This window comes from Mercenaria mercenaria, chromosome 11 (genome assembly GCF_021730395.1).
Source record: "Mercenaria mercenaria strain notata chromosome 11, MADL_Memer_1, whole genome shotgun sequence".
NCBI lineage: Eukaryota > Metazoa > Mollusca > Bivalvia > Venerida > Veneridae > Mercenaria > Mercenaria mercenaria.
In genome coordinates, this window is record NC_069371.1 from 69,985,431 (window position 1) to 70,000,594 (window position 15,164).

The window sequence follows — 15,164 nt, forward strand, 5'->3', positions numbered from 1 at the left end:
CTGAAAAATGTAATTCAAACCGAAAGTAAAGGGATTTAAACGTACCACTGTATCTTCTGATTGAAATTAAAGTAGGTTCTCATGTAAAACAAAAAATATCAATTGATGCTTTGTCTATATTACTTCTATAAATCCTGGTACAAATGTACCTAACAAAAAGACCCCAGACAGTCCGCAATGTAGCCTCCCCTAATTGGCTGTCCTAGTTCAAAAGTTTTTGTAACAATGACTTCTCTGATATATCTATATTAATGAGTATTTTAATGACAAAGCATAAAAAAGTGCATTACTCAACTTTTTTGTTACGTATATTTATGTTTGTTTACCGTTTTCTTTCCTGCAACTGTAATCCACTTAACACTAAAGGCAGTATTAATGTTATTTGTGGCAGTAATGTTACATAATTATACTTTATATACGCTCAGCATACTGCCTATGAAAACTTCACTACTGGCGTTACATATTGAAACCGGTGTCAGGGTAAAATATCTAACCGGTGTCAGGGTAAATATCTCTACTCACTTTTCATATCGAAGATTAAAGTCTTTGGTTAAATTACGTGTAAATTCAACCCATTCAAAATTCTACGTGTATCTTATATGTTTGCTTCATTATTTTTAATACTCGAAACAACAAAGGAAACACCGAGCCATATGCTCTACATTGAATTTTATTCAACACAATAAATAATATATATATGTAACAATATAGAACAAATGACTCATTGAGATGTATTTTAAACATAATATGAATACAGCAGTATCTAAGATTGGTTTTGTTGGCCGCTCGAAAAAGAAAGTAGAATTGTTCAACCGAAAGGAGACCAGGCGCGTCAAAGCAATACAACACAACTATAGGGCTATAATTAACAGTGATACCAAACAACTTCGAACTGACACTAACACCACTGAACGATACGGTAGAACTAAAATACGCCAGAACCGATGGCTGTGCATTGCAACGACGGAGCCAGTGGTGCCACATGTCAGGGACCGACCGCCCGCAGGTAGCTGTAAACGGTCGGCAACTAACATGCGGACCCCTGCGTGAAGGTAAGCACATAGTTGCATGCAAAGGGTAGTACACCAAAAGAGGATGGATGTGCCTTGCAACGACGGAGCCAGTGGTGTCACACGACAGGGACCGACCGCCCACAGGTGGCTGCAAACGGCCGACAACTATCGTGCGGACCACTGCATGAAGGTAAGCACAGTTGCATGCAAAGGGTTACTGTTTGACAGTGAAGCACCGAGTAACGTGGCAGATGTACACAAGTACACCAAAAGAGGATGGCTGTGCATTGCAACGACGGAGCCAGTGGTGTCACACGACAGGGACCGACCGCCCGCAGGTTACTGCAAACGGGCGGCAACTATCATGCGGACCACTGCATGAAGGTAAGCACATAGTTGCATGCAAAGGGTTGAGAACGCAATACATAAAGCAATACCAGCAATACAACTAGATTTCGCCTAACACTAGGGCAAAACCTATTCAACCCGAGCCACCTAGCCACGAACTTGATTGAAAGCAATACGCCAAAGTACGGTGCTTAGGACGGGATATGGCATTTAGCCTAGCTTTACAGCAATAACCTGACGCGCCTGATCGCCCCTCGGTATGCACAATTAGAATTTTTCCGTGACAAGAGCGACATTATAAAGAAAGGAAAATAAATAAATAAAAGAAATAAACGTGATTGAATAAATTGTTTTAGTTTCTGATAGAAACATCATCCTTGAAATGATTAAAGACACATATCTTCGAACTTTAAATCACAAAAGCACATAACGCAAATTCGTACAATAAATACAAAACTGTCCATCTGTTTATAATCCATAGTTAAACTTCGTATTAATTAATCAGCTCTATATCAGTTCTTGGAATAAAAAGGCCCGTATCACAAAACAGTTTATCAGATGAGTATGTAGGAAATGTCCGTCTTATTGATCACATACTTATCGAATACCTGCATTACTGCACCCACGGTGGAATAAACTATGTTGAAAATGTTCTCCATACACGGCTAGCTGATGTTCACTAGAGGATGTTCCTTGATTTATTAACGACTTACAATGTTCATGTCGTTAACAGATTCGTACTTCAGGTATTTTCTGTTGATACAGGACCCTTTCCATAACCACGTTTATAATCGGTCCTACAACAATAAAAACTACAGAAAAACAGTAAAAATGTTCATATCAAAGACACTACATGATACTGTTGTATGACTAAAGACTGCTTTTAAACAATTTATGATCCAAAGTACCAGAAACGCAATAATAACTATAGTTCGTTTTTTTAAACATTGTGTTTGACAACATTAAATACAACGTTTCGTAACCTTAACTCCGGCTTCCATAATTTAAAGCTTCTAGTAAAGAAAAACGTGATCTCAAGCTAAAACTAAACATAATCAGAAAGTAGAAAAATTATTTTGTAAGTAGAGAAAGTTTAGTTTGAAAAATTGTAAACCCGTATGACCTAGTAAACAACTGTACGGGGTGTGGCGGGCGGGAAAGTTTGTGTTGGCTGTCAAGTTTAAACGAGTTAACTGAGCAGATAGCACGAGATTTTCGCTTTTATACGGCTATACGATGTACATGTCGCATAGCTGGTACCCTAATTAACGGATCAATAATACAACCAAACCAGTCGAAAAGTTGAACAAGTAAAACTGCCTAGTAACGAAAACAACGCCGTTGTTTCTCGAAAATAAAATAAATTATTTTTAGTTGAAAATAATTTTCATTATTTTTAATACTCGAAACAACAAAGGAAACACCGAGCCATATGCTCTACATTGAATTTTATTCAACACAATAAATAATATATATATGTAACAATATAGAACAAATGACTCATTGAGATGTATTTTTAAACATAATATGAATACAGCAGTATCTAAGATTGGGTTTTGTTGGCCGCTCGAAAAAAGAAAGTAGAATTGTTCAACCGAAAGGAGACCAGGCGCGTCAAAGCAATACAACACAACTATAGGGCTATAATTAACAGTGATACCAAACAACTTCGAACTGACACTAACACCACTGAACGATACGGTAGAACTAAAATACGCCAGAACCGATGGCTGTGCATTGCAACGACGGAGCCAGTGGTGCCACATGTCAGGGACCGACCGCCCGCAGGTAGCTGTAAACGGTCGGCAACTAACATGCGGACCCCTGCGTGAAGGTAAGCACATAGTTGCATGCAAAGGGTAGTACACCAAAAGAGGATGGATGTGCCTTGCAACGACGGAGCCAGTGGTGTCACACGACAGGGACCGACCGCCCACAGGTGGCTGCAAACGGCCGACAACTATCGTGCGGACCACTGCATGAAGGTAAGCACAGTTGCATGCAAAGGGTTACTGTTTGACAGTGAAGCACCGAGTAACGTGGCAGATGTACACAAGTACACCAAAAGAGGATGGCTGTGCATTGCAACGACGGAGCCAGTGGTGTCACACGACAGGGACCGACCGCCCGCAGGTTACTGCAAACGGGCGGCAACTATCATGCGGACCACTGCATGAAGGTAAGCACATAGTTGCATGCAAAGGGTTGAGAACGCAATACATAAAGCAATACCAGCAATACCAACTAGATTTCGCCTAACACTAGGGCAAAACCTATTCAACCGAGCCACCTAGCCACGAACTTGATTTGAAAGCAATACGCCAAAGTACGGTGCTTAGGACGGGATATGGCATTTAGCCTAGCTTTACAGCAATAACCTGACGCGCCTGATCGCCCCTCGGTATGCACAATTAGAATTTTTCCGCCACAATAAATTTTAATTTATCCCCCAAAATTCTCTATGTTAAACGGTAACTGTTAATTTTCTAAGATTGTAATTATTAAGTCCCGAATGTAATCCAAATAAAACACAAGACCGTCCAATTTTAAATGTACACGTTTCGAAAAAGTGATGTTCGCGCATCAATATCTGGACTGATGATGTCACTTCTCCCAGATCCCAGATGACGTCACTTTTTTTTTTTTTTTTTTTTTTTTTTTTTTTTGTAGTTAGTATATAGTATTTAAATGCGAGTAACCAAGTAGGGCCTACTAGCCCGTCTTTTTAATCTATGTTTTAACGCGTATACTGTCATAAATTCAGACCTACTTCCGGATGTAAAGATTTACACAGCTAGGAGACGATCTGAACAGTTTCATAATAACCTGCAAAGGGTAACCCTCGATAGCCAGATCTGTTGCTCTGCCTATTCTGAAGCTATGTGTTGTATAATTTGCGCTTATCAGGTTAGACTTACGGATTGCTTGCGACAGCATAGCTGAAAACTGAGCTAGTTACAACCAAGCCATCACAATGACAAAATAAAGGAGACTACATTTTTGACAACATTTTGATAAAATCCGTAACCGCAGATACCGGACATGTGTTATTCCCATGTCGAGGTATTTTTAAGAGAATGGGGCTTCCATTCTGATTTTTTTTTTTTAAAGTTAATTCGTACAATTGTATAGATCTAACTTTCGTCATTGGCGACATTCAAAGTAGTCTGGCCAAATACTTTTTCTGATACAAGCTTGTTTGCAGAAACTAACTCGCTGACCCGAAATAAAATAAACCATACTAAACCAAAGTAAAAGGCGTTTTAGAGAAATTTTACTTCATAGATGTTATTGCAAACTTGCCACAAAGAATTCAAAACAGTTAACATTACGGGCTTAGTAAGTGGAGCCGTATTCTCACGTGTCATGCAGCTTCTGTGGCAGTCTACAAGTATTTATTATTATTATTGTTATTATTATTACTATTCTTCTTATTATTATTATCAATATTATTATTATTTTAATTAGCAATATACGACCTAAGTCATAAAATACGTTAAGTTTATTATAAAAATCAATACCCGCAACACAGGCTGAAATTGATTTCGGCAATAGGCCTTTCTCAAAGAAATAAGATACTAATAAAACAATGTGATGGACCGAGATTAGGTCTTGTTTCAACAATCCGTAAGAGGAACGATTTTTTTTTTATTATTTTATTATTATCATTTTTCATTTAGCGTTAACAGCAGTGTTGTAAGTTGCATTAGAGTTAAAGGTCCACTACTAACACCCGAGGGAGTATTAATGAAAACGAGAGTTTTAGCTGTGACTTTCTATTTACTGAAAATATGAGCCACTGCATCGGATCTGACCAAGTAGTCATGAATATGTTCAAGAATAACCAACAGATAAACGAACAAAAATGCCAATTTCAAACCGAAATTATGTTTTCCGAAAGCTAACACGAACCCGTCGTGCATCTTTGGATTTTTTTTTTTTTTTTTTTTTTTTTTTTTTTTTTTGGAAGGAACGAGACTATAATTTATAAATATTTAGATGTAACATATATGCCCAAACGATAACGTGATTTTTACAAACTTAGCATAGGAAATTTAACATTTCTGTAACTCACAAAAACTTCATGAAAATCATTCTTATACAGCTATACTACAAGTTTTCGGGACGACAATTTAGGCCAACCCGAATAAAAGTGTTTTCACAATTTCGTCAGTTAATCGCTATTCAGTATAGTTTTAAGAATATAAATAAGTAACTATCTTACACTGTAGAAACAAAATGTGATTGGAATTTACCTAAGAACACTGATTTTGTACATATCATGGCTACATTAATTAACTCAATAACATTTTAGGCATTAAACACATTGTCTTGGCCTAATATATGTCACTGTCAATTTGAAACTAAAAATTTGCACATCTTAAATTTTCATGCAACTCATGTATAATTACCATCATGGAAATACAGTTATTTTGTCGCGCGTCTCTTAAGCCCCGCTCCCGTCCTGCCTTTTAACTTTAAATTGTCACTGACAAAACATGAAAATCCTGACTATGAACAGTGACGCCTGTCAAAATAGAGTATTTTATATAAAATTCTATATGAAATACCTGTGGTTTTGCATGCTAAAGTGTGGCACGTGGACGTTAACTGTTACTATGGCCTGTTATTGTTATCATGAGTTGCATACACACCAAATAATTTGAATAGCCGGGGAACAAGGCTTTAAACGGATATTCATTTGAATTAATTTAAAATCACTTGATTCCGGAGAATTTCCGACCGATTACGGAAAATTGATAAACACGAAAGTAGGACAAAATGACCACCCATGTCGGTCTAAAAAATACAGAAACAATCATTTGTTTCTCTGTACATGTGCATGTGATGATTTCAGGGGAAGATAATTTTATGGCGCCCTTAAGTAACAAAGATAAATTGGCATATTTCCTTTTACAAATCTGTTGCTTTAAAAACGCGGGAACATATGCAGCTAAATCGTCATCGGATAATCGGACCATACTGACACGCGTATTGGTACCGACCTGATTATCTAAATTTGAAGAAAATGGGACATTACACAAATTAGTATCGCCACTCCCCAACGATTTTAAGGACAATTATTAACATTTCCAGATAAAAAATTCTTGTAAAATTTTCTCAAAATCAATAGTATTTAACTCACCGGCATTCTAAACTAATCGTTCGTCCAGCAATTCAACAACCCTCTTTTGACCCCTATCCGTCCTTGGGTTGACGTCTGGCTGACCTGGCTGGTCCTTCCTTTGTGGAGGGTCCTCTGGCGGTAATGCCTGCCTGGACCTCAGGTAGCTGACGTTCCTCGCGATTGTGAGCATTATTCGCCTGATGACGATTATTCCTCCTGGAATAGCCCTGTGGTTGTAATGTACCTTCATGACATTGCCGAGCCTCAAACAACCTAGGTTTCTGCCGGTTGCGAACGTTGTCCATTACTTGGGTCTGCCTACGCCCTGCCGGTGCTCTCCTGTTACGTCCGCGTGGCATTATTAGAAAGTGTTAGTCTTCTCCTCGACAAAATTCTTATTCCGATAATAACGATACAAAAACTTTTCCATTGACCAAAGTTTGTGTTGGCTGTCAAGTTTAAACGAGTTAACTGAGCAGATAGCACGAGATTTTCGCTTTTATACGGCTATATGATGTACATGTCGCATAGCTGGTACCCTAATTAACGGATCAATAATACAACCAAACCAGTCGAAAAGTTGAACAAGTAAAACTGCCTAGTAACGAAAACAACGCCGTTGTTTCTCGAAAATAAAATAAATTATTTTTAGTTGAAAATAATTTTCATTATTTACCATGTAAGTCAGACCAGTATTAAACCACATATTAACATGTTTTCCCTTACAAATATTTCTGTTTCAAAATCAAATTCATGACCGCGGTATCGCGTAATATATCCAGCTGAGAAATAATAACAGACACACCACACCCTACACGTTCATTCCATTATCTCATATTTGTATGCCTGAATTATTTCTTCAAACCAGTGATAGAAAGCAATATGTTTGCTTCACAGAGACGACATTATTTTTCGTCCATAACGTGTTATATTACCTGTAATTTTCTCCGAATCAGGAACATTCGACACGTCAATATGTTGCTCCTCTAGATTAACAGGATGTCCAGCCTTCCTGCAAAAGCTTTTAACACGGCCCGATAGTTAAATTTCACAAGATGAAATCAGATTTAAATTAAAGAATTTTGTGTCTGTTTCATCTGCCATGTTTGCAATTGATAAAGTGACGTCAGAGATAGTTTTGCTGTTGAAACCGAAGCGTTCCAAATGGCATACAAATGTAATGACAAGTTGTCTAAAAATAGCATTTATCTAAAAATAACGAGAAAAAACCAGATAATTCCTGCCCTAAATAACTTCGGATTTATTTTCATTCGAAAATAATCACTATTATTCACGGGTGGTAAACGCGCAATCCAATTCCCACTGGGAATACGCTAAAAATGGGTTGCGCGACTTCCGGTGCTGGTGTTGCGCATCAATATATACAAAATCGAGGTAGGTGGGTTTTTGTTTTTGTAAATAATTACACATTTACGAGTGCTTTCGAAAAAAAAGCAAAATGCTATTCGACACAAAAATGAATAAGGATCATATGTATGAAATACCAATTTATTAATTTAAGAATCGGCTCTGTTATCACGAAAACTCTGATGGCTCGAGCTGTCAAAAAAGCATGGAATCATGAAAAATGCAAATTTTCGAACTCTTGTGCCTTCTTTCTGGAAATGTGACGCTTCGAATGATCAAACACATGTAAAACAGTCATGAATATTACATACACTTGAATGAAATGTTGCTTTTGGGGGAAAGATTGGCAAAAAAATAATCGGGAATGGGGTTGCTCCCCGGGAATAGAGTTGCGCGTATACATTATACACATTATGATGTATATGAGCAACTCCATTCCCGGTGCGCAACCCCATTCCCGATGATTATTTTGTCAATTATGTCCTCGTAAGCAGGATTTGAAACAAATAATTTTGATATTCGTTACTTTATAACAGTTGAGTTATCATACAAAGCATCAGATGTCCTCAGATTAGGCATATGAGGTCAGAAACTGCCATTTTTGTTGATTTCATACTTTTTCACGTTTCGTGACGCCAGAGTTTTTGTGATAATAGAGCCGAATCATAAATTACAAACCAGATATTTTACACATATGATGTATTATCATATCTGTGTCGAATAGCATTTTGCTTTTTTCGAGAAAATTTATTCTTGTCTCATACTAAGCAAAATTATAACTTCACATACCTCAATTTCGTCTTTTTTTACGCGCAACACCAACACCGGACGTTGCGCAATCCATTTTAAGCGTATTCCCGGCGGGAATTGGATTGCGCGTTTACCACCCGTGATTATTTGGTTAAAGTTTTGATAAAGTCAATTATCTCTGTTACTATCAATTTGAAAGCTTTTGACTTGAAACTTAAAGTAGTTTTTTACTATCAAAGTCTACACCAGGAGAAACAATCCCCATAACTCTGATTTGAATTTTGACAGAGTTATGTCCCTTTTTAACTTAGAATTTTTTGGTTAAGTTTTATTAAGTTTTTACTGGCAAAACTCTAATTCAGAGTCAAGCACTGAGAAAAGTTGAGCGACACTGTTGTCATCAAACAGCTCTTTTTAGTTATATAGTGCATAGTCATTTTTAAAAAAGTTATCAAAGCTTTGCAAAAGGTTCAGCTTTTACATAATCTGTGATTTGGTTTCCAGATCAGAGAAAAGTCCAGTTCCAGCTAAAAGAATTCAAAATATAATAGACTTTTTGGGATATGAAGCTTTCCGATACACATGTCGAGGATTGTATGAGGAACACAAGTTTCTGTTTGTTCTCTTAATGACACTGAAGATTGATTTACAACAAGGCAGACTGAAACATGATGAGTTTCAGACATTTATTAAAGGTATATTTTGTTTTTATTCCAGCATAGGTGGGAAAGCAGGACTTATCTTTTTTCTACTTTTACTGTAGATAAAGTAAGTCCTTTTTAGCTCACCAGAGCCAAAGGCTCAGGGTGAGCTATTCTGATCACTCACCATCCGTCGTCAATCGTCTGTCGTCCGTTGTCCATCCGTAAACTTTAAACAACATCTCCCCATAAACCGCTAGGCCAAACTTCACAGGAATGTTCCTTGGGTGAAGCTCTACAAAAATTGTTCAAAGAATTGAATTCCATGCAGAACTCTGGTTGCCATGGCAACCGAAAGGAAAAACTTTAAAAATCTTCTTCTCAAAAACCAGAAGCCCTAGAGCTTGGATATTTGGTGTGAAGCATTGCCTAGTGGACCTCTACCAAATTTGTTCAAATCATGACTCCAGAGTCAAAATTGGCCCTGCCCCAGGGGTCACTTAATTTTACATAGGAAAATCTTAAAAAATCTTCTTCTCAAAAACCAGAAGCCCTAGAGCTTAGATATTTGACATGTAGCATTGGCTAGTGGACCTCTACTAAAATTGTTCAAATCATGACCCCGGGGTTAAAATTGACCCCGCCCCAGGAGTCACTTGATTTTACATAGATTTCTATAGGAAAATCTTCAAAATTTTTTAAAAAATAAACCAGAAGCCCTAGAGCTTAGATATTTGACATGTAGCATTGCCTAGTGGACCTCTACAAAATTTGTTCAAATCATGACCCCCGGGGGTCAAAATTGACCCTGCCCCAGGGGTCAGTTGATTTTACATAGGAAAATCTTCAAAAAACTTCTAAAAATAAACCAGAAGGCCTAGAGCTTAGATATTTCACATGTAGCATTACCTAGTGAACCTCTACAAAATTTATTCAAATCATGACCCCGCCCCATAGGGTTACTTGATTGTACATAGAAAAATCTTCAAAATTTTGTAAAAATAAACCAGAAGGCCTAGAGCTTAGATATTTGACATGTAGCATTGCCTAGTGGACCTCTACAAAAAACCAGAAGGCCTAGATCTTAGATATTTGACATGTAGCATTGATTGCCTAGTAGACTTCTACAAAAAATTTTCAAATTATGACCCCAGGGGTCAAATTGACACCGCCCCATGGGGTTACTTGATTGTACACAGAAAAATCTTCAAAATTTTCTAAAAATAAACCAGACGGCCTAGAGCTTAGATATTTGACATGTAGCATTGCCTAGTGGACCTCTACAAAAATTTTTCAAATCTTGACCCCCCAGGGTCAAATTGACCCAGGCCCAGGGGTTACTTGATTATACATAGGGAAATCTTCATAAATTTGCTAAAAATAAACAAGAAGGCCTAGATCTTAGATATTTGATATGTAACATTGCCTAGTGGACCTCTACAAAATTTATTCAAATCATGACCCCCGGGGTAAAATTGGCCCTGCCCCAGGGGTCACTTGATTTTACAGAGGAAAATCTTCAAAATTTTTCTAAAAATAAACCAGAAGGCCTAGAGCTTAGATATTTGACATGTAGCATTGCCTAGTGGCCCTCAACAAAATTTGTTCAAATCATGACCCCCGGGGTCAAATTGACCCCCCCATAGGGTTACTTTTTTGTACATAGAAAAATCTTCAAAATTTACTAAAAATAAACCAGAAGGCCTAGAGCTTAGATATTTGACATGTAGCATTGCCTAGTAGACTTCTACAAAAAATTTTCAAATCATGACCCCCGGGGTCAAATTGACACCGCCCCATGGGGTTACTTGATTGTACATAGAAAAATCTTCAGAATTTTCTAAAAATTAACCAGATGTCCTAGAGCTTAGATATTTGACATGTAGCATTGCCTAGTGGACCTCTACAAAATTTGTTCAAATCTTGACCCCCCCAGGGTCAAATTGACCCAGGCCCAGGGGTTACTTGATTATACATAGGGAAATCTTCATAAATTTGCTAAAAATAAACCAGAAGGCCTAGATCTTAGATATTTGATATGTAACATTGCCTAGTGGACCTCTACAAAATTTATTCAAATCATGACCCCCGGGGTAAAATTGGCCCCGCCCCAGGGGTCACTTGATTTTACAGAGGAAAATCTTCAAAATTTTTCTAAAAATAAACCAGAAGGCCTAGAGCTTAGATATTTGACATGTAGCATTGCCTAGTGGCCCTCAACAAAATTTGTTCAAATCATGACCCCGGGGTAAAATTGACCCAGCCCCCCCCCCCCCCCCCCCCCCCCCCCATAGGGTTACTTTTTTGTACATAGAAAAACCTTCAAAATTTACTAAAAATAAACCAGAAGGCCTAGAGCTTAGATATTTGATATGTAGCATTGCCTAGTAGACCTCTACAAAATTTGTTTAAATCTTGACCCCCTAGGGTCAAATTGACCCAGGCCCAGGGGTTACTTGATTGTACATATGGAAATCTTCATAAATTTTCTAAAAATAAACCAGAAGGCCTAGATCTTAGATATTTGATATGTAACATTGCCTAGTAGACTTCTACAAACATTGTTCAAATCATGACCCCTGGGGTAAAATTGGTCCTGCCCCAGGGGTAACTTGATTGTACATCGGAAAATCTTCCAAAAAAATTCTAAAAATCATCAGTTTGACATTTGAAACATGTAGCTCATATTACTAAGGTGAGCGATCCAGGGTCATCATGACCCTCTTGTTGAAGTAAGACACTAGTTCTGGATTGGAAAGGGAATTTATTGCGAAGTTCTGTATGCTTGAACTACAACTAAATCTTTCACATTGAGTCCACAAATACGAAATGATGACAGTATCTAAACTTGAGCAGTGGATAAAGTTTCTAATTATATATTGAAAATGTAAATGATTACATTCTTCTCCTTAATACTTCTTTCCTTTATTATTCCACAATACAGAATTTAACTCCTGATTGTTTAAATTGATTTAGGTGGAGCTGCACTGGATTTGAATGCAGTCACACGAAAGCCTGCCAGGTGGATTTCTGACATGACATGGCTCAACCTTGTACAGCTGAGTTCTCTGGGTCAGTTCTCCGAGATACTGAACCAGGTTACACGTAATGACAGGGGCTGGAAGGCTTGGTTTGATACTGACGCTCCAGAGGAGACGATCATGCCTGATGGCTATACAGCAGCACTAGATTCATTCAAGAAACTATTACTGATTAGGTAATAACAACGTTGATAGAGAATTGATACATAATAGCCATGTTCTGGAAGCATTAACATACACATTTTATGTGAACTTTCATAAATCAAATTTGTAATGGTAGACATTTACCGAAATCGGCTATTTGTTTATATAGCATCATTTTCTTTTATGATTTGTGGTCTGAAAGTACATATGACACAGAAGAATATTACAAAAAATAAAGTTTTAAAAAAGAAATGCAATATCATATTTTATTGGACTAATATCACATTGATGTACAGTCGACATTGTATTAAGAGACCACCCAAGGGACTGCTAAGAAGTGGTCTCTTAATGGAATGGTCTCTTAATGAATTTCAGTCAAATGAAAAGGAAAGTTATTTTTAACTGTTAATGCAACTGTATTTATTATGAACATACATGATTTCAAAATCTGTTTTAACATCATGAACACTTGTCCAAGTCCACAAACCGTGAAAATTATGGCTACATTGTTTGTCAGTTTGACTGATATTGCATTCAGTCACTTGCAAAATGTATTCGCTATTTACACAGATGAAGAAATGCCCGGTAGAATTTTGGTACCCGGTCGCTTAATAGATACTTTTGTCGAATATTTTACCTGTCAGGACTACATTTTATATGGTCGCTAGTCATTTAATAAAAAGGTCGTTTAACGGAATGAATTTATATACTGAAAACGTTCGGGAGGGATTTTGACTGGTCGTTTAATACAAAAATCGCTTAATAGAGGTGGTCGCAAGTACGATGTCGACTGTATAACGATGCTCTCCAATGTTTGTTTGTTCTGCAGTCTACAGTTTCTGTCATCTGGCAACTCCCCAGATCTTGATGATGAAGAAACCCCAGTTGCCCCTCTGGACACAGATGGTCACCTGGGTAAAAACCATTACTTTTACAGGAGCCAGCTGGATTGTCTGCTCCCTAGAAAGAAGTCTACACCAATAATGAGGTTCTGAACCTACAAGACATAACAACAAGTGCAACCCACTTTGCGTGGAAAGTTTTTGCTGTCCAGTGTTATCAGCAACATCTCTGTACATAATGTTCTATCTGCTATAATAGACAGTTGGCTTACTGGGAAAAGAGGCCTGGTTAACAAATCCGTAGGCATTGTTTAGTACAATATGGTATCATACCTTCAAACGTTCGTTATTCTTTCTCATATTCAACCAGGGTGGATACCAGGCTCAAAAATCCATTTTATTTTTTTTTTTGAGGCCCCAAATGGGGACAATTAGTTTTTTTCTCAATTTTAAGGGATATTAAAGAAAATTTTCATTTTTGTCATTATTTGATGAAATGTGTATCTGTTTTAGATTAAATGTATTGTAATATGAATAAATATGTTCATCACACTAATTATTTTATAATTTTAGGCCCATTACAGGGCTTTTAAAAAAATATTTTGAAATTTTTGATACGCAACGCATAATTTAGAAGTATATTGTTTTTACTCTATTTGCGAAATCTCTATGATAGTAAGGTTGAGCATTTAAGGTTCAGGTGTGTAACAGGCATTCTAATACACAAAATAATAAAAAAGGCACCACTGTGGGGTCATGTTAATTGTAGAATAATTGATAAGCAAATTTTTAAGTTTGTTGAAAATGTTTCGTAAATTGCCCTCTTCTTTCATATGTTGTAAACCATAAAATTTACCAGTATATTTTCTTCACAGCAATTAAATATTTGTTCTTAGGTATTTACTCCCCCCCCCCCCCCCCCCTTCTCCACCCTCAAAAAAAAAAACAATTTTGAGGCTCCAAAGGGGTTTAAGTTACTCACATTTCATGATAATTTAGATTAATAAGTAGTTATTAGTTAAAAGAATCATTGCTGAAATATAATTAGCATATGACGATTTATGATACACCATTTTATATGTATGGTGGTATTCACATCTCTTTAATAGGATGTAAGTGAAACTTTAACTAATATGCCATAGTATAAATATTGCTCAAAGACCAGATTAATCTTAAATGTGTGCCCTCTTGATATGCTAGTAGCAAGTCTATAATTATATTCATTGGCAATGTCACCTATACATGTTTCTTTATTCATCTGATCTCTTGTATCATTGGAATATACCCCATACAACAATCAGATCACTTGATTCAGCTAGCCAGAAAGACAAGTCAAAGACATTTTTAACTAATTTGGTATCAGCGTAGCAGTTGTCAAGTATTTAGGTTTCGGCTGCTCAAGCTGGAGGTCAGCATTTCATGTACCACATGAACACCAGTACTGGTGTGTGTCCACTTCAGTAAATGTCACAATGACACTGCACAGCTGATAGTTACATTTTATAATTGTAAGTATTTCATTACCTGAAAAGGATCACTGATGTTCATGTGAACATGTAGCACCTATTTTCCCAACCAGCTACGTTTTTGGTAGGTGTTGTTTATGAAGAAGTCACAAAGGGGCTAGAAAATTCTAATATTTTCAAAAATGATGTAATCATTAGTATTTTGTGTAGTTTCGTGCCTTGCAGATTGTAGATATCGGCTCTTCTTTATCCTCATATACTCGCCTCTATTCATGCTATAGGAACAAGAATGTCCAGAACCTGTGAAATCTATTTGTTTACAATTTTGATAATAGATTAAGTATGTATATTTTGTTTTCGTTATTAACGATAGTTATACTTGTAAGGATTCCTCCCGGCTGTAGTATGTCCATGGATTCCATG

General features: G+C 37.0%; 1 protein-coding gene across 1 annotated transcript in view; it reads left to right on the forward strand.

Annotated features, from left to right (window-relative positions):
* Positions 1 to 15,164, forward strand: part of LOC123532722 (dynein axonemal heavy chain 8-like) — a 330,542-nt gene that overhangs the window by 280,842 nt on the left and 34,536 nt on the right. Inside the window, exons 77-78 of the mRNA XM_053518182.1 lie at positions 9,112 to 9,302; positions 12,225 to 12,465. Coding sequence (XP_053374157.1) covers positions 9,112 to 9,302; positions 12,225 to 12,465 — 432 coding nt within the window. The remainder of the gene's footprint in view (positions 1 to 9,111; positions 9,303 to 12,224; positions 12,466 to 15,164) is intronic.